Source organism: Colletotrichum higginsianum, chromosome 9 (genome assembly GCF_001672515.1).
Source record: "Colletotrichum higginsianum IMI 349063 chromosome 9, whole genome shotgun sequence".
NCBI lineage: Eukaryota > Fungi > Ascomycota > Sordariomycetes > Glomerellales > Glomerellaceae > Colletotrichum > Colletotrichum higginsianum.
Genome location: NC_030961.1, coordinates 2,143,210 through 2,160,619, shown reverse-complemented (window position 1 = coordinate 2,160,619; position 17,410 = coordinate 2,143,210). Strand labels below are relative to the sequence as shown.

The 17,410-nt window shown below is 55.6% G+C and overlaps 4 protein-coding genes across 4 annotated transcripts; 2 read left to right on the top strand and 2 right to left on the bottom strand.

Annotated features, from left to right (window-relative positions):
• Nucleotides 1–74: 74 nt before the first annotated feature.
• CH63R_12868 (4-hydroxyphenylpyruvate dioxygenase) lies at nt 75–1,331 on the bottom strand (the record flags this gene model as incomplete). Its single annotated transcript, XM_018307842.1, has 1 exon — nt 75–1,331. The coding sequence occupies one exon, from the start codon at nt 1,329–1,331 to the stop codon at nt 75–77; it is 1,257 nt and encodes a 418-aa protein (XP_018152259.1).
• A 975-nt stretch (nt 1,332–2,306) lies between these two features.
• On the top strand, nt 2,307–4,581 carry CH63R_12867 (60S ribosomal protein L27; the record flags this gene model as incomplete). Its single annotated transcript, XM_018307841.1, has 5 exons — nt 2,307–3,076; nt 3,290–3,410; nt 3,750–3,940; nt 4,051–4,520; nt 4,574–4,581. 5 exons carry the CDS (start codon nt 2,307–2,309, stop codon nt 4,579–4,581), a joined length of 1,560 nt encoding a protein of 519 aa, XP_018152258.1.
• A 1,161-nt stretch (nt 4,582–5,742) lies between these two features.
• CH63R_12866 (Triose-phosphate transporter) lies at nt 5,743–7,155 on the bottom strand (the record flags this gene model as incomplete). The annotated part of the gene is made up of 5 exons (XM_018307840.1): nt 5,743–6,117; nt 6,170–6,577; nt 6,626–6,849; nt 6,900–6,967; nt 7,019–7,155. 5 exons carry the CDS (start codon nt 7,153–7,155, stop codon nt 5,743–5,745), a joined length of 1,212 nt encoding a protein of 403 aa, XP_018152257.1.
• A 7,290-nt stretch (nt 7,156–14,445) lies between these two features.
• Nucleotides 14,446–16,284, top strand: CH63R_12865 (UDP-galactopyranose mutase; the record flags this gene model as incomplete). Its single annotated transcript, XM_018307839.1, has 5 exons — nt 14,446–14,456; nt 14,581–14,650; nt 14,719–14,799; nt 14,859–15,209; nt 15,268–16,284. The coding sequence occupies 5 exons, from the start codon at nt 14,446–14,448 to the stop codon at nt 16,282–16,284; spliced, it is 1,530 nt and encodes a 509-aa protein (XP_018152256.1).
• Between the last annotated feature and the right edge of the window lie 1,126 nt (nt 16,285–17,410).

Here is a 17,410-nt window from a genome sequence, read left to right as displayed (position 1 = left end):
GAATAACAGAGACACTCCCCCCCCCCTCCTTTACTTTCTTCCCCTCCCTTTTCGATGTCTCCCTCGTCACAGGCTTACAAGTTCCCCCGCTCGGCCTGCTCGCGCTCAATGGCCTCAAACAGGCTCTTGAAGTTGCCAGCACCGAAACCCTCAAAGTGGTTGCGCTGAATGATCTCGATAAACACAGTCGGCCGGTCCATCAGCGGCTTGGTAAAGAGCTGCAACAGGTAGCCCTGCTCGTCATAGTCGATGAGAATGTTCAGGGCCTCGATGGTGGCGAGGTCCTCCTTGAGCTCCCAGTTCCGCTTCTCCGTCTTGAGGCGGTGGCGCATGGTGTCGTAGTAGGTCGAGGGGACGGCGATAAACTCGACGCCGCGGGCGCGCATGGCCGAGACGGTGGCGATGATGTCATGCGTCAGCAGGGCGATATGCTGGACGCCGGCGCCCGAGTTGAAGACGACGTACTCCTCGATCTGGGACTTCTTCTTGCCCGGGGCGGGTTCGTTGATGGGCATCTTGACGAGGTTGTTGGAGGACGCCATGACGATGGAGTTGAGGGCCGAGAACTCGGTGCTAATCTGCGAGTCGTCGACAGACCAGAAGCGGTGGAACGACAGGCACTGTTCATAAAAGGCGCAGGCGGCCACCATCTCGTTCCACGACTGGTTGCCGACGCAGTGGTCGATGCGGGCCAGGGGCACATTGGGGAGGGTAACGGTGGCGGTCGCGGGCTTGGCGGCGCGGAAGCCCGGGAGGAAGGGCCCGCGGTAGCTGCCACGGGCGATGAGCGTGTGAGTAGTGTCGCCGTAGGTGCGGATGACGGCCGTCAGCACGTCGCCGTGCTCCTTGTCCTTGATAACGGCGGGCGGCTGAACGGCGATGGCGCCCCCCTGGACGGCCTTGGCGTAGACGGCTTCAACGTTGTCGACCTCGAAGGCGACATCCTTGACGGCATCGCCGTGCTTCTCGAGGTGGGCGTGAATCTCGCGCAGGAGCTCGCGCTCCGCGTCGGAGATGGCATCGTCCTCGGGTAGATGGGCGAGAGAGCGCACGGGGGACGTGAAGACGAAGCGTACGCCCTTGTTGGCGACGGCGTACGAGGCGATGTACCTGCTGCCCGTCTCAAGGCCCTTGTACGCGACGGTTTTGAAGCCGAAGAGAGTGGTGTAGTATGCGGCGGCCTGCTTGGCGTTGCCCACCCACCATGTTACGTGGTCGTAGCCCTGGAAGTTGGGCGGCGGGTGCTGCACTGCGAGTCCATCGCCGAGGTCTGTTGATGCCGGGTACGCGGCGTTCTGTGGCGGGGAGTCTGTAATAGCAGAAGGGGACATTGACACTCAGAAGTTTTTGGCTGTGCCAGGACTAAGTCTCGGGCTTGGATAAGTCGGGGTCTCTGATACGAGTTGGAAGATGTTGGAGAGGACACTGATGGACGGACGGATGAGGAGGGAAACCATCCGTATTATGTACTGCGTACTGTCCAGGATACAAGTACTTGGACACTAACACTGTACAAGAACCTTATTCACCAGCGACGGACTTCCACAAGAAGATCGGTTATCTTCATCCCTCGCTCGCACATTGGCGGCTTCAGTCGCCGCATCTGACACTTGTCACTGGGCGAACCGCCTGGGCGGGGCTTGCTTCTGTCTGATCTTGCCGCACATTACTGACGGAACGGGCGGCCATCCTGGTATGGCGGGCAATTCCTGGCAGTAGCGCCAGAAGAAGAAGGTGAGGTTGGCAGCGGTAAAGCGCAAAGCCGGTGCAGTGTTGAGATGCAGTCGCAAGCGGAAAGGGGCCGGCCGAGAGTTGATCGCCGTGGTGAGCCGAGATAAGCCGCCGCTGGCCGGTCCATGTGCGGCGCGGCTTGGACGGTTTCTCCACACATGCTTCGGATGCTCCAGGCTATGCCCGCCATCCCGCGCAGTAACCTCCCAGGTCCAATAAAGAAACTCAAGAGTACTGGCAGCCTAGCTGCTGTTTCCGTTGATCCTGGGGTACGTCTGGGATAGGTCAATGGGTGGAGTACACACCATGGCCACATGCTTCATCGCGCCTCTTATGAAACCCTTTCATAGCCGTTGAGTGCGGAATGTATGTGCTGCTCGGCCCCCCGCTGCATCCGCTCACACACCCGTTGCGTCTGATAAATGGTGCCTGTGAGTCTCGGCTGTCATTCATAACCAGCCCAGAACAGAACGTGCAAGCGGTCATTCGTCACGCATCCAAGTAGCTTGAAGAATCTGCCCTCGAGGACATTAGTATTCTTTCAAAGTGTCGATTCTCCAGCCAAATACTGCAACATGGCTTCCATGGACCTGACCCGACGCGATGTCAATGTACTTGACAAGATCAAGGACCCCGAGTCCGACCCTTCGACCAACGTCATGCTAGACCCGTCCCTGCCCCGAGACCCTCACATCACCAACACGTCCGTCTACGAACGTGTCATCCAGAAGGAACGCGAAATCATCCTGTCCATGCAGCAGCTCGAACTCCAGTTGGCAGGATTGAGGCCGAAGACCGTGGCCGAACCGGTGCAGGAGTACAAGGGCCTCCTCTCGAAGCTCGACGACTTTATAGAGGAATACCCCAACTACGCCAGCTTGAGAAACAACCGCGTGCAGGCATTGAGACGACTGTACGGCGACACTATGCTGTTGGCAGGACCGCCGGCTACACCTCAACGACTCATCCAGAGCCCCGAGCCAGCCGAAGCGACCCAGCATGCGAGAATTGCACTAGAAGACATCGATATGTCTATTGCTCTCCTCACGCCGCGCACCGTATTTGGCGCCATGTCGCCGCAGGCCGCCAAGACGCTGTCTCTCGCGTACACGCAGCGGGCTGCCATCTATCACACCTCGGCAAAGCTGATGGACGACCACGCTGTGCAGGTCGAAGAATCCCGGCGTGAAGCGAGATGGACGAAGCTCAAGTTCGAGGAGGCGGCCTCGCACGACTTTGCCTTTGGCGGGAGGTATGGCAACGAGATTGCTAAAGGGCTGGCGGTGAGCACGAACCCGACTGCAAAGCTGTGCGGGCAAATGGTTCGGGAGGCGATGAAGAAGGAGTATGGGCCGTCGTATGCCGAGTAAAGTAGATATTATGTACGATGGTCTACAAGCAGCTGTACCCGCGCCTATCATGAATGCGTTCGATATCGCGTTGCTCGAATGTGCACCTATGCGGTAGCTTTGTCCAATCCAAGGCGTCTAGAAAGATGGCTGTCAATAGGAACATTCATCATAAAATGCATGGCCCAATGATTAACCATACCTCTTAGCCGCCGCAAGGGTCTGCTGCGTATTCTTGCCCTTCTCCTTCTCCTCGCGATTGATCCTCGTGGCCGCAGCACCCAGCCCGATCACCAGAGCAAAGATAGGGTCAGCGACCTTGGAGATGATGTAAGTGGGAGGGGCAGCCATGATGCGCGGGAAGAAGGTATCATGAGTTGAGGATCAGTTTGAGGTGTTCACGGAACGCGTTCACGTTGTAGTAGGGAGCCGGAGGCAGACCGCGAAAAGAGGTGTGGGACCATTTGTGGACGCCAACCAGTCGAGCTCCGGGCTGAGGCGCAGGTCTCCTCCCCCGAGCCTGTGAAGCGACCTGCGCCATCCGAACCAAGGGACTTTAGTGGACAGTGGGGGTCGACATTATATCCCCACAAAAAACGTGACCGCACACCTCGCGCTTTCCAGAAAAATTGAGCCCTGCTTCCCACACAAACTAGAAAATTCCTATAGCGGACTGTTTTCGACGCAACTTCAACATCAGCACGCCCAGCATCCCCCCCGACAGCGCAGGTCAAAATGAAGTTCCTCAAGGTCGGCCGCGTCGCCATCATCACCCACGGCCGCTACGCCGGCAAGAAGGTACGAATGCCACGAGGATTCCGAGAATCACCCCTTCGCCCAGCATTGTTTCCCGAGGAGGGGTAGGATGTCTTCCACGTCGACGTCGAGAAACGCGTGTGTTTGGTCCGGCAGTGCAAGGACATACGAATCGAGAACGGTTGCGATGCGCATGGCGACAGAAGAAGAGCAGGAACACCGACCAGCCAAACACTTTCGAACGCGACGTCGAGAAGCCAATGCATCCTCCGCAAATCGGGAACGATGATGGAAACGAGCACGTGTACTTGGACTTCGCACCAACGATGCTAACGTTACCCTCCCAGGTCGTCATCATCCAGCCTGTCGACTCCGGCAACAAGGCCCACCCCTTTGGCCACGCCCTCGTCGCCGGCATCGAGCGCTACCCCTCCAAGATCACTCGTCGCATGTCGAAGACGAGACAGGAGAAGCGCAACAAAATCAAGCCCTTCGTCAAGCTGGTCAACTACAACCACCTGATGCCCACCCGCTACACCCTGGAGCTTGAGGGCCTTAAGGGCGTTGTCAGCAACGACACCTTCAAGGAGGTCACCCAGCGTGAGGATGCCAAGAAGACGGTGAAGAAGGTTCTGGAGGAGCGTTACACGAGCGGCAAGAACCGGTGGTTCTTCACGCCTCTGAGTATGTCACTCTACCACTATCGAACACAACGGACGGTTGCTAACACGATGCAGGATTTTAAAGGGAAACCGTTTCTGCAATCGTCCACAGGTCGGGGAGTTGGGCTGGCTTGTACAGAGCATCAATTGGCATTCGAGGTCCTCGGTTTAAGGGCTCCCAATGAGACACCATTGAACAATCCAAGACGTTTGCGCCCTGTGATACCTCGACAATGGTCAATGCCGCCGCCGCCGCTGATGCTGCTGCTGTGATCCCAGAGAGCGAGAGAGAAGAGAGTGATAGAGAAAAGCAAAAAAAGGGTCAAGGGTCTATGATGACTGACGGGTATGATTCAGCCCTCGGCCGTGGGATGGCCATGATCAATGGAACATGAAATAAGCAAGTCAAAAGTCAACTTTCCCAGCCAATATGACGTGCTCGATGCTTGTCTCTGTGTATTTCCTGCTGGCAATGCTGTCCGATGCCGTTATAACCTGCACGTACCATTCAAGGTGCCTGGCTATAGAAGCTCTCACAGCCCACCTGCAACCCTGGTTTTCAACCCGGTCCTTCACAGTAGAGTTGCTCACTCGGGTGACATATCGCTATCTAAGTGCTCTAGAGCCGCTGTTGTATTGCATTCAGTCGAAACAACAGCCTATCAACTCACTGAGCGCACGTTGCCAGCTCCCGCCCAAAGCGCCCCGTCGCATTTGCGCAAATTTGAATGCCTGCCCAGGTAGACAATTGTCTATACTACACTCTGACAGAGGTATTGTTCAATTGGCATCGCCACCGCATTTGCGAACATAGCTTTGACCTGTTTCAGATACATGCGCAAATTTCCTTACACCATGCAAACGACCACGTTGTTCACTTTTTGTCATTGCGTACATACATGTCTATATCTTCCACCGTCTAGAGTACATCAGATTAGAACTCCATAATGCGAGCCATGCAACCTAATCCTTTTCGCGCTCTGCGCCGTTGCTCTACAGTTGTACACGAGTAACTCCCCCCAAGCAAACAAGATGTTCCGGTACCCGGATTAAAAAGAAAGAGGGAAAAAAGAAGAGGGCGGGGGGGAGGGCAGACAATAGGCGCAGTGATGGGAAAGAAGCTCGTAATATATACTCAGAACAGGGTAATCGTCGCGAAGAGAGCTGGTATCGTCACATCTCTACGCTTACAAGTAGGAAAACGACAGGCCAATGGAGTAGGGAATCACTGTCTACCATGTAACCTATGCCCTGCTGCTACCGAAGTGGCTGTTAACCTCATTGATAAGGTTGTGAGGATCGTACTCAGGAGCGTACGTCGGTGCCAGGCCACCGAGCATGGTGAATAGGACGAACGCCGAGAGGACGATGATGCTGAGCTTGCGAAGGATGGGCTTACGCTGACCAAAGTCGGCCCATTGGCGACCGGCCTCGCCCATGTAGCCCTTGATTTGCTCATAACCGAGCTTGTAGTAGACCATGCCGCCGAGGGCAATGCTGTAACCGAAGAATTGAAGACCAGACACCTGCGTGCCCCAGATCATCATGGAAGCGACGACCAGCATGACATCCTTGAGGACGCCGCAGAGGGTCAGGACGAGGGAAGAAGTCTTGCCGATCTGCCCAAATAGTTAGTGGTATTCGGCCGATGTCGTAGAGACTGAAACTCACCAGAAAGACGACAGAGACGTTCAGCAAGAAGGCGCAGAGACCGTTCAGGAAGAAGGTGAACAGGCCGACATTGTAAACTTGATCCATGGTAACCTTGGGGATTTCCCAGATCAGGGCAACCGCCAGATTCATGGCGGCACAAATAGGTGCGAAGTAGTAGACGGAGACGAGGGGGTCCATCTTATAGTCCGCAGAGCTGAGCAGGCGCTGGACCATGGTGAGACGCAGAGCCTCGAAAATGACACCACCAATCTGGTAGATGACACCGATCCAGACGAACTTGATCTCGCCTATCGACGCGACTACGACACCGACGACAATGACGGAGACATTCAGGAAGACCTTCAGGTTAGGCTGGGAGACACCAAGAGCCCATCCGGAGAGGAGAACGGCGACGGGGGTAGTGGCCTGGTGCGGTTAGCGGTTGCATCTGTTGTCGGAAGCAGCTGTTCCTACCTTGAGCATCTGGATGAAGGCGACGGAAAGGTACAGGTATGTCAGGTTACCGCAGATCAAACTCAAGCTGAAGAAGATGCCAATCGGTACAATGGCCCGCACGTAAACGCGGCCAGTCATCTTGACCGACTTGCGCCCGTCAAGAACATGAGTCCAGCGAGCAAGGATCTGGGTCATAATGGTCGCAAAGGTTAAGTGGTAGGTTGTCAAGATGACCGGGTAGCCTTTGGTCGATTAGCATCGTATTCCAGCTCGCAGCATTCGGTCGGCTTACGGAAGTTGAGGGTATCGAGAATCCATTTGTTGAACAGAATGACCGAGGACGACAGCGAAATCCAGACACTAGGAGGGTCAGCATAGTGTCGCGGCAGATAGAATCGGGGCTGTTCCTACATGACGTAGAGTGCGGGATGAATCTGAGCCTTGGAGGGCTGGCTCTTCTCAACGTCGGGGTTCGTCGTGGGCAGGATGGAGCCGTTCTCGCCGCGAGGGACCTCGCCCGAGACGCGCGTCTTCTCGTCGATGCCCATTGTGATGGTGCGTGTTGAAGAAGTGGAAGGAGGGAAAGGGGAGAGGCGGCTGAGGCGGCGGCAAATTGCTCAGTGGCAGTTGATGTTGACGATGGTGATGTAGAAGCAGGTTGATGGACAGCTCGAGGCTTGCATAAAAAAAAAGACGGGACGCGCAAACGAGAGCGAGCGAGCGGACGGGACGGCCAAGCACTCGTTAAAGGTGTCGTGGGGTAGACGACAGGTACTTTAACAGAATGCAAATCGGGGGTCCCAGGGGTAAAACGCTAACATACACGTGTGGTTGAGCCGGTCAAAACCTTCGGGAGGGGCTGAGCACGGCTTCTTGGGCGATTTGCAACTTGTGGTGAAGGAGAATGAAGAAATGAAAAGAAAAGCCGGGGAGGGAAATCTACGACAACCGCGACTCTGCGGGAAAGAGTTTAAAAGAGGTTTGGTTTGAGGAGGGCAGAAGACAGAGGACAGGACAGAGATAGGTGGTAGGGGGGTGAATGGAAAGGGGAAAGACGAGTGAAGAAAAAAAGCAGGAAGAAGGGGAGGGGGTGCGGGCCTGGGCGACGTTGTAGTGCAGCAATGATACGGTCCCGGCAATTAGCAGAAGGGGGGTCGAATTTCTCTCTTCTTTTCCCCCCCCTTCGTCTTGCGTTTCCTCTACACTCGCTTTCCTTGTTCCTGCACTCTTGTTCTGGAAATTGAGGTTCACGTTGACGCGATCGAGCCCGCCCAATCCAGGATGCGGCAGGCGATGTACAGTCACAGATACTTGGTGGGGTGGAGCCAGTGTACCCGCCAGCAGGTGTTGGCACCTTGGCCGGAGCGCAGCCCGCTTGTATCGGGTACAGGGAGACCACTTGCTGCCGGTGCCAGTGTGTCGAGAGGTGGGAAGCAAGGAGGGTAGGTCCATAGTACGCTTGGGGATGGACGACGCCACCCTCTCAGGGGCTCCGATGAGACTAATATTAGTGGCTGCCAATCTTGGATAGGGGCCGCAAATCAAGCTCTGCCCGCTCGCCCACGTTCTGGTCCTTGGCATCTCACCAGGTCGTCAACTATCAGTCTGGAGCACGTTGCTCTGTAAGTACAATACAAATGCATATTGCGGTACAGTGGGGGGGGGGGGGGGGGGGGGTTTGGCCTTATTATTGTTACATGTATCTAGTATCTATTTATCATTGTCGTGGGCGCAGTTGATACCTCAGGTTACAGATCTACTAACGCCCTGGCACCATAGAAGGAAGGTGGTTTCTGACCAGCCAAGCACGGTAAACTTGTTGACGATCCAGACCCAGCCTGACTCTGTTACTCTCCCCAACTGACTTTCTTCGATATTGCTGTTGAGCAACTAACTATCCTGCCGGCTACAGCACATACACGTGTACTGCTATCAAGTTCGGATGTACAGATACCGTACAGCTACTTTCAGCATACTCGACGTGTAGCGCTGCTACACTCAATTGTCCGCGTGCTATTTAGTCCGAAGAGGGACGCAATGCCGTTCCCTGTCGTGCAAGACCCTCCAGGCCTCAACTCAGTCTTAGAGTCCTAGCCCCGATCATACACACGCAACTAAGATGGCTGTTATAGGTCAGGCCGTTTTGTCGGGTCGAAATCACATCTCCATGCGTTCGTGGGAACGCCGCTGATATCACGATGTCATGGGGTATGGCCCCTTACCATGTGTCAGAGCAGCCACCTTAAGACTGCTAACCTGGGTAACTTGTCGGCCTTCTCTTGGATGGGTAGGTTGTAGGTATGTACCATATCATGTATTCCAGCACCTTAGTGTTGGTAACCTGATATGACACATATGCCATCCGGCAACGGTCGAATAAAGATAAGCTAGAAGGAGAGGCGAAGAAAAGAACACACTTTGAGGCTGACACACCGGTTCCCGTGGCCCGCGGCAATATAAGCCGTCTAATAATTGTCAAGTTGCTGCTCTGTCGTTAATCCGGGCGGCGTTCGGTTGCAATCAACTCCAGACCTGTAGTTGCTTTACTGGTTACAGACTTTGACTGCGTCCATAAGGCGAGGTACCCAGCCTGTTACCTGTACCTCCGTCTGCCTCTCAACGCCTGCCACCAAGTTGATTGCATTCTCGTCCCACGAGTCGCGAGTTGGTGGGACCCTGTTTTTGGCCTGTCCGACGACGACTCACAAGCACCACCCTCGTTCTCGTTCTCCTCGTCGCCTCTACGGACCGAATCCGTCACAGACTGTGGCCAAGCTCGCGACCTTTCACGCAGCGTGACTAGGCGAAGCTCCCCGCCGCCTTACCCAGACTAAGGCGCTCTCGAGATGTTGGTTCGTTCGTTCACTGACCCCCGGGAGGCTCAAGCCTACCCGCCTCGCGCACGTCTTGCCCTTGCCCTCGCCCTCGCCCACTGTTCCCGAGGCCCGGAAAGGTTCGTTCGAAATACGAACTCCCGCGTCCGGCCAGCAGGTCTCACTTCAGCCTTACTCATACCGTGACTTGCGTGGCTGCCACACTTGCCGCACCAAGCCAGCTGTTGGTACGACCGAGCCCCAAACTTAGGGCGAGTGTTGCATGACTATCCGGATACCGGGGCCGCCTGTCGCCTATCGTCTGTCTACCGTTGTCGCTGACATGCATAGCACGCCTCGCACGTACCTGCATTCGAATGCCTGCGTGTGGTGTGGCCCCGAAAGAGCGGCTGACAGGCCGACGATGCTACAGACGCAGCAGTGTGCAATCAAAAGACATCGGATCTATCGACCTGGATCTGGCAGATGGGCTAGGCAGCTTGGCTTGCATCGTCATCCACCAGCTGGCTGTTTGTCCACGGCACTACAGCCTTCCGTCCGTCCACCATTTATTTACCCGCGGCCTGTTTGCATACATGGCACCAGGTGTTTGCATTATCAGACGAGGACACTACCAAACCCACCTGTCCTCGGCGTGTACACATAGCTACGCTACATGCAAGCCAGACGATAGCAAGCATTATGTCAGCGAACAGCTCCGCTGTAATTCTGTAATTCTCTGGCTGGTGGTGCTGTTATTAGAAACCCAGTGTTTGGAGTGTTCCCTGAATCAGTGGCTGGCCACGTCGAGGTTTATGCGGCACCTCGAAACCGACCCGGCCGATCTACAAGAGATCCAGTTTGTCTGTTTCAGAGTGTTGATGAGATGGGGCCCGAATCCCTGCGCCGGGTGCCGGGCAGGCCCTCGAACATGCGTCTTATTCGGGGAAATGGCCGTCATTCGACGTTGTCGGTGGAGGAGACACGCACGCTCGGAAGGCCGCGCAGCAGATGGACCATAGAGAGACCAGCGGAGAGATGGACAATTGGTGATCGACTCTCACAGCCTCCTTCGCCGTCCCGCAGATGAATGGCAGGGGGCGATCCCGCATTGGGACCGTAACGTCCATCACCGACGAGAAGAGCTGGCCAGGGACCCAGAACGGCGTCTGTTTGTAACAACTACCGACGGATCGAAATTAACTCAGAGTGCTCCATCAGCAGTCCAGCCCGGACCCAGCGGTGACGACAACGGACCAGGAGGACGAGTGACGGCAAGATTTCCCAGATTGCAGAGATGTCCAAACGGCGGCACCTGGCCCCCTTGCGCCCTGCTCCCCCATCGCAACAATGAACAAGCTCGTTATCCTCGTTGGAGGAGGGGCAATGAACGAGGGCCGAGCAGAGGAACAAGAAAGGCTGCCTTCAATTTCTCGAGCGGCGATCGCTGGCTGGGAGGCGAGTTGCAGACCACCTCGCACAAGCACGGCAGCCAACGGTATCCCTGTCCCCATCGTGATTGGCGACGCTCGACGTCGATGATAATGAGCAGATGGGAGGACATGGGCTTTTGCAAGCAAACGACTGGAGCCCCATCCTGCGGGTAGAGGCGTTGAGCCGCCGAATCACAAACCTGCTAGCATCCTCTTCTGGCCCGTCTGGGCTGGCGCAAAAGGCAATTGGTTTGTGGTGCGCCAGCGTCGGCCATGATCTGGGGCCCAAACTCGACAGAGGGCACGTTTTGGCTCGGTGTCTTCGTCGGCAACTCCAGAATAGTGCGTACTCGACTCGGGAAACAGCGACTGGGTCCCAGTCGAAACGGCTACGTATAATAAGCCTTGGTTAAATTGTACAACCTCGTTACCGTCGAAACAACATACTCAAAGGTTTGCTCGCATGATGGATTATGGCGAGCTGCAGCATGCCAGCGGGGGTGGGATCACGTTCATCTTATGAGATTACACCGGGCAGGGTTCTGTCGTCGAGGGCATTGCCAGTTGACCTGGGGCTTTTGCAACCTTGAAGGCGGGCGCCCTAGACTCCGTGGCACCAAGGACTCGGCGGAGCATGCAAAACAGAGAAGCAGGATATCTGCCTCGTGAGTTGTGGCCATTCTAGCCAAGACAAAGAAAGACATTCTTCTTGGGCCATCTGCCAATGCCAATGTGACAATCGATGGCGGGAGCGGCAGCGGCAGACACACAGACGCACACGCCGATAATGACAGGACAAAATTGAGCGAGATGACAGGCAACAGCTGCCTGACTGGGAAATGGAGACGAAAATAACGTGTGAAGACACAGATTGTCGGCGTAATTGACTCGAAAGTGTGAGAATTCTTAGCGCAGGCCACGCCCAAAATCCACTCATGGACAGTAGCGGCGGGATTGGCACGCAGAACTCGGGACGACAAAGACGCCGCGCACTGCGATGGTGCCTGGTCAAGGTGCAAAGAGGGTAAGGCCATCTTTCCTCTCCTAAGAGCACGTTTTGGGTCGGATTAGGGTCGTGAGGTCCAGGAGCCTCGAGGATCTGCGTGGTCGGGACAGGGCAGCACCAACAGCGTGATGATTGGATAATACAGCAGAGTTACTCTGATGCCCGAAGTGAATTGGCCACTCGGAAGGCCTGCTTTGAAGGTCAAGGCAAGAGACCTTGTTGTGGCCGTGTCGATTCTTTCCTTTCCTTTCGCAGCCGTGCATGCAGGATTGACCAAGGGACTGTATCCCCGACAGGAGGCGGTCAACGAGCGCATCGTCTTGGCGGTCTGTCACCGTCAGGGTCGGGATGCAGAGGGTGGTGGGTGCGGCGTGACGGCGCATCAAAGGTAGATTGGAAGATTGGGAATTCATCAATCATAATGAGGAGCGGCTTGTGAGGGTGTTTCCGACCCTCCTGGTATCCGTTCACTCAGATTGGGGTCGAAACGCTTATGGTCTCTTCCCTGTGTCCGTCTATTGTTTAATATCATACCACAGACGATCCACATCGTTGCGATAGTCAATGTTTTGAGTGACGAGGACATCAAACCTGCCTGTTTCCGCCGACACCGCCGATGATGATGATGATAATGATGATCCGGTAAGTGGTCTCCTTGATGGAGGGGTTTGTGGACCGTGGACTGTGAACGGTGGGCCGCTTCACGTTCTTTCTCAACTACCTACACTACTACTTCTAGTGGGCTGGGACGGGTTGACGGGTGTGTGTGCGTACGTGGTCGACGGACACGCTTGCACCATGAGGGGGAGTAAAAACCAGGCATGTAGGGAACGTGTCCTCGAGCGCTTGGGGAAGCGAAGGCGGATTGGGATTGCCTCTCCACAGCTCTCTCCATTTCCCGGTTTCCAGACCGCACACAAAAGGGCTGTGGATAGAACGACTCAAGAGGCCAGACTAGACCCAGGCGGAGGGGGGGGGAAGGGGCCCGTATCTCCTTCCAGTGATCCCAACTCGCACATCATGGCCGCTCTTCACCTCAGGCACCACCTCATGTATAGCGAAGGTACTCACCACCGATGCCACTTCAACTTCGTGGTTCAACCGAGTTGATCCAACGGGCGTCTAATCAGAAACTCCGTCGCCTGTCTGCTTCAGTCTCAGAAATCCGTCAGCCGAAGGAGGCCAATCACAAGCCCGGTCTGGACTCTGTAACCAGCCGTGGGTCGCAGGGCCGACACTCTTGCCCAGTGCCGCTACGAATATTCGAGACTGGAGTATGGCTGTCTCTGGACTGTGGACAAGCTTCCAGCACTCCACTGTTGTGGCTGTAACATTGGCACCCGTCGGCCACCCCCTGCAGTCGTACAAACGGCCACGTCTTTCTTCATGCTCCGTAAGGAGTGAGAGTCCAGAGAGGGATGGGGGACAAGCAGCATCGCAGTGCACGACGGCGCGGGCTAGAGTTGCGGTTCGCTGCCTGCCGTCCGTCCGTCCGTCGAGTTGCCGTTCCGGATTTTCTTTGCGGTCTAGTCCAAGGCGTAACGAGAGTTGGCGATGGGCTGCTATCTGTCGAGACATACGTCGTTTAAAAATGTTATCGAACGATAGAACGAGGGTTAGGAGCTTTTTGTATTATATAAGGACTTGCTTGTCTTAAGTGCCAAAATCATAGGTCTCAACGAAGGAGACGTTTGAAAGAGCACACGTGGCTACGCTATCTGCAGTTATGGTGAAGACGTAGAGGTATCCGTTGGCGGCAGATAAAGTACACATTCTGTCACCAGTTTGGCTACGGCAAGGGACTCTGTCTGTACTTCTGCAGTATTCGGGACGCCGCCGTGTGCATCCACGCCCACACCACACCACACCCATACCCTGTGCCCCTGGGAAGAACCTGCAGCAGAGATGAGCAGCCACTGAGCCAGAAAGCCACCACCTCGAAGTGTGCTGCTCATGTTCCATGTGCGATATCTCAAAATGTGGGGCGCGCGTTAGTGGACGGAGCAACTTGGTACTCGGCAGTAAAAGTAGCGGTACGTGCCTGCAGCATTGAAAGTGAGCTTCATGACCACCGACCAGGGGGCCCCGCTGAACCCCTTGTCCCAAATAATAATCTTGGCCCCTCCATCACAGTTGCGGTGCGGGAGGAGGAGGAGGCAAGACCAAGGACCCAGGAGCAAGAGCAGCAGCCGCAGCAAGCAGGTGGTAGCACCAGCACCAGCACCAGCACCACTACCACTACCACCACCAGCTGTTGGTCAGAGTCCGGTCTGCCTGCCAGTCAATGTCAGAGTGTCCCCTTTTTATCTGGAACCCGTCGAGACCAGAAACCCATATCTACAGCAACGGCCACGGCAGCCACCATTGCGCGAGTTTTCTCTCCTTCCTCCTTCCCATTACTTTGCTGCCAAAACTTCCCTCGCTTTTCTCCCTTCTTCTTTCCCAGGTTCAACTTTTGCTTCACGAACCCGTGATCCTTTCCCTTGCTCATCGGATCCTCCTGTTAGAGACGCTCCTTCTCTTGTCTACCTACCGCTAGACTTGCGCATCATAGCCACTTTCTACACAAACTACACATCCCCCACCATGGCTGACATGTGCGTATATCCCCTTGCGCCGGCTCCCATTGCGCCCATTCCTGAGCTACTACTTTGCATTGGACTGGCATTCGGGCATGTTTGCCGTTGAAGAATCCCCTCGCTGACTTATCTTTTCCCCCAGTAAGGTTGATGTCTTGGTTATCGGCGCTGGCCCGACCGGTCTTGGTGCTGCGAAGCGCCTGAACCAGATTGTATGTCTCTACCGCTAGATCATGGCGAACCCCCTCCGTTTGGCATACAATGCTAATTGCCACCACAGAACGGCCCCTCATGGCTGCTTGTTGACTCCGCCGAGAAGGCCGGTGGTCTTGCCGGCACCGACACTACTCCCGAGGGCTTCGTAAGTCTACCGCTTCCCTCGCAAGCCGTCTCGAGTCTTTCTAACAGAACACCTGACAGCTCTACGATGTCGGCGGCCACGTCATCTTCTCCCACTACAAATACTTCGACGACTGCATCGAGGAGGCGCTCCCCAAGGAGGATGACTGGTTCACGCATCAGCGCATCTCCTACGTCCGCTACAAGGGCCTCTGGGTCCCCTACCCCTTCCAGAACAACATCTCCATGTTGCCCAAGGAGGACCAGGTCAAGTGCATGAACGGCCTCATCGACGCTGCCCTCGAGTGCCGCGTCGCCAACACCAAGCCCAAGGACTTCGACGAGTGGATTCTGCGTAACTGTGGTGAGGGTGTTGCCGACATCTTCATGCGCCCTTACAACTACAAGGTTTGGGCTGTCCCCACGACCAAGGTAAACAGCAATCCCTTCCCCCTCCCTGCATAGCAGCGAAGACTAATACCCCCTGAAGATGCAGTGCCAGTGGCTCGGAGAGCGTGTCGCCGCACCCAACCTGAAGCTCGTCACCGAGAACGTCGTTTTGAACAAGGTCGCTGGTAACTGGGGCCCCAATGCCACCTTCAAGTTCCCCGCCCGCGACGGAACCGGTGGTATTTGGATCGCCGTCGCCAACACCCTCCCCAAGGAGAAGACGCGCTACGGCCAAAAGGGCACCGTCGAGAAGGTTGACGCCGACAAAAAGGTCGTCACCCTCGCCGACGGTACCACCGTCCAGTACGGCAAGCTCATCTCGACGATGAATGTCGACCAGCTCGTCGAGCGCATGGGCAACCAAGAGCTCGTCAGTCTGTCCAAGGGCCTGTTCTACTCGTCGACCCATGTCATCGGTGTCGGTATCCGCGGCGAGCGCCCTGAGCGCATCGGTGACAAGTGCTGGCTGTACTTCCCGGAGGACAACTGCCCCTTCTACCGCGCTACCATCTTCTCCAACTACTCCCCTCACAACCAGCCCGAGGCCGGCAAGAAGCTGCCAACACTGTACTTGGCCAATGGCCAGAAGGCCGCGTCGACCGAGGCCCAGGAGGGCCCTTACTGGTCCATCATGCTCGAGGTCTCCGAGTCCTCGATGAAGCCTGTTGATCAGGAGAAGATCCTTGAGCAGTGTATTCAAGGCCTCATCAACACCGAGATGATCAAGCCCGAGGACGAGATCGTCTCCACCTACCACCGCCGCTTCAACCACGGCTACCCGACTCCCTCGCTCGAGAGAGAGGGTGTCCTCAAGGACCTCCTCCCCAAGCTTCTTGACCAGGGCATCTACTCCCGCGGCCGCTTTGGCAGCTGGAGATACGAGGTTGGCAACCAGGACCACTCGTTCATGCTCGGTGTCGAGGCTGCGGACAACATTGTCAACGGCGCCGTCGAGCTCACGCTCAACTACCCCGACTTCGTCAACAGCCGCAAGAACGAGGAGCGCCGCCTGGCCCAGACATTTGCCTTTGGTGCCCTGCCCTCGCACAGCAAGTAAGCTTGCGGCATGACGGGAGGAAGCAAACAAATTACACAAAAAAAACCTGCATTGAATTTTTTTTCTTGTCTTTTTGCTACACGGCATAAAAGCATGAGCATGACCAATGGGAAGAGGCCAGCTCTGGCAAAAAGAGGAAGCTTTGGCTAAGCATATAAGAATACCTGGGAGTTTTACGTTGTTGAATTGGTGGGAAATTACTTCGGTGCGCCATACCCACGATGATGTTGAAGAGTCGTGCGCAGCTGCAGACGTGGGGGCCGACGGGCCCTTTAAGAAGGGATACCCATATAGAGTTATAGATATTGACGTTTGGCATAACCTTTTCTTCTCATCGCAACGACTTGATTGTGATGACGCTGCGACCCCTCAGACCTACTTGCATACCTAGCTCGGTCCGCGGATGATGCAGTCTGGCAGCCGGTAACGATACCTACCTCCCTAAGTCAAGTCACTGACGAATGCGGGCCGTTCACTAGCGTCTCATTCAGTGCCTCCCGTTGAATCTGCATCCCTGCCCTTATCAAGAGGCAAGTCCCTAATTGTTTGTTTCCTCGCCCGAACAAGGCAATGAGGCTCCTCGAAAGTAGCAAGGAATGAGCCGCCATCACGAGGCAATACGAAGCTCATATCCGTTCCGGCGCGACCTCAGTGCCTGACAGAAGCGGCGCCTGCCAGGGTTACGCGCTAGCCTGGAAACTGGTGCAGTCTCATGATGGGACTTGTAATACTCGCGACGTGGTATGTACACGAGTAGAAAGGTCGCAAACATTGGACGAAAGAAAACGGGATTGTGAACCTACTACGCCAAAGGGAATTGGGGAAATGCAAAACAAATCAAGGCCGAGCAAGTATTGGCGGGGGTTGTTGACACGAGTTGAGGGCTGTGCGTCAATGACATCAGATTCTTTGATCCCAAATTGTCGCCTTGAACTGTAGTGCAGCTTGTGACAGGACACTCAGGAGTCGGCCAGCATCGGGGGTGTTGTTGCTGTTGTTATTGTTGTTGTGCCGCGATTTAGTCACGTGGCAGGTTTCGCATCAAATGGTGAGACTGAATCCTCCATCTAGTGTTCCTCTAGGCACTTCCATGGCCCTGGGGGACTCGATTCGGAACTGGCAAGAA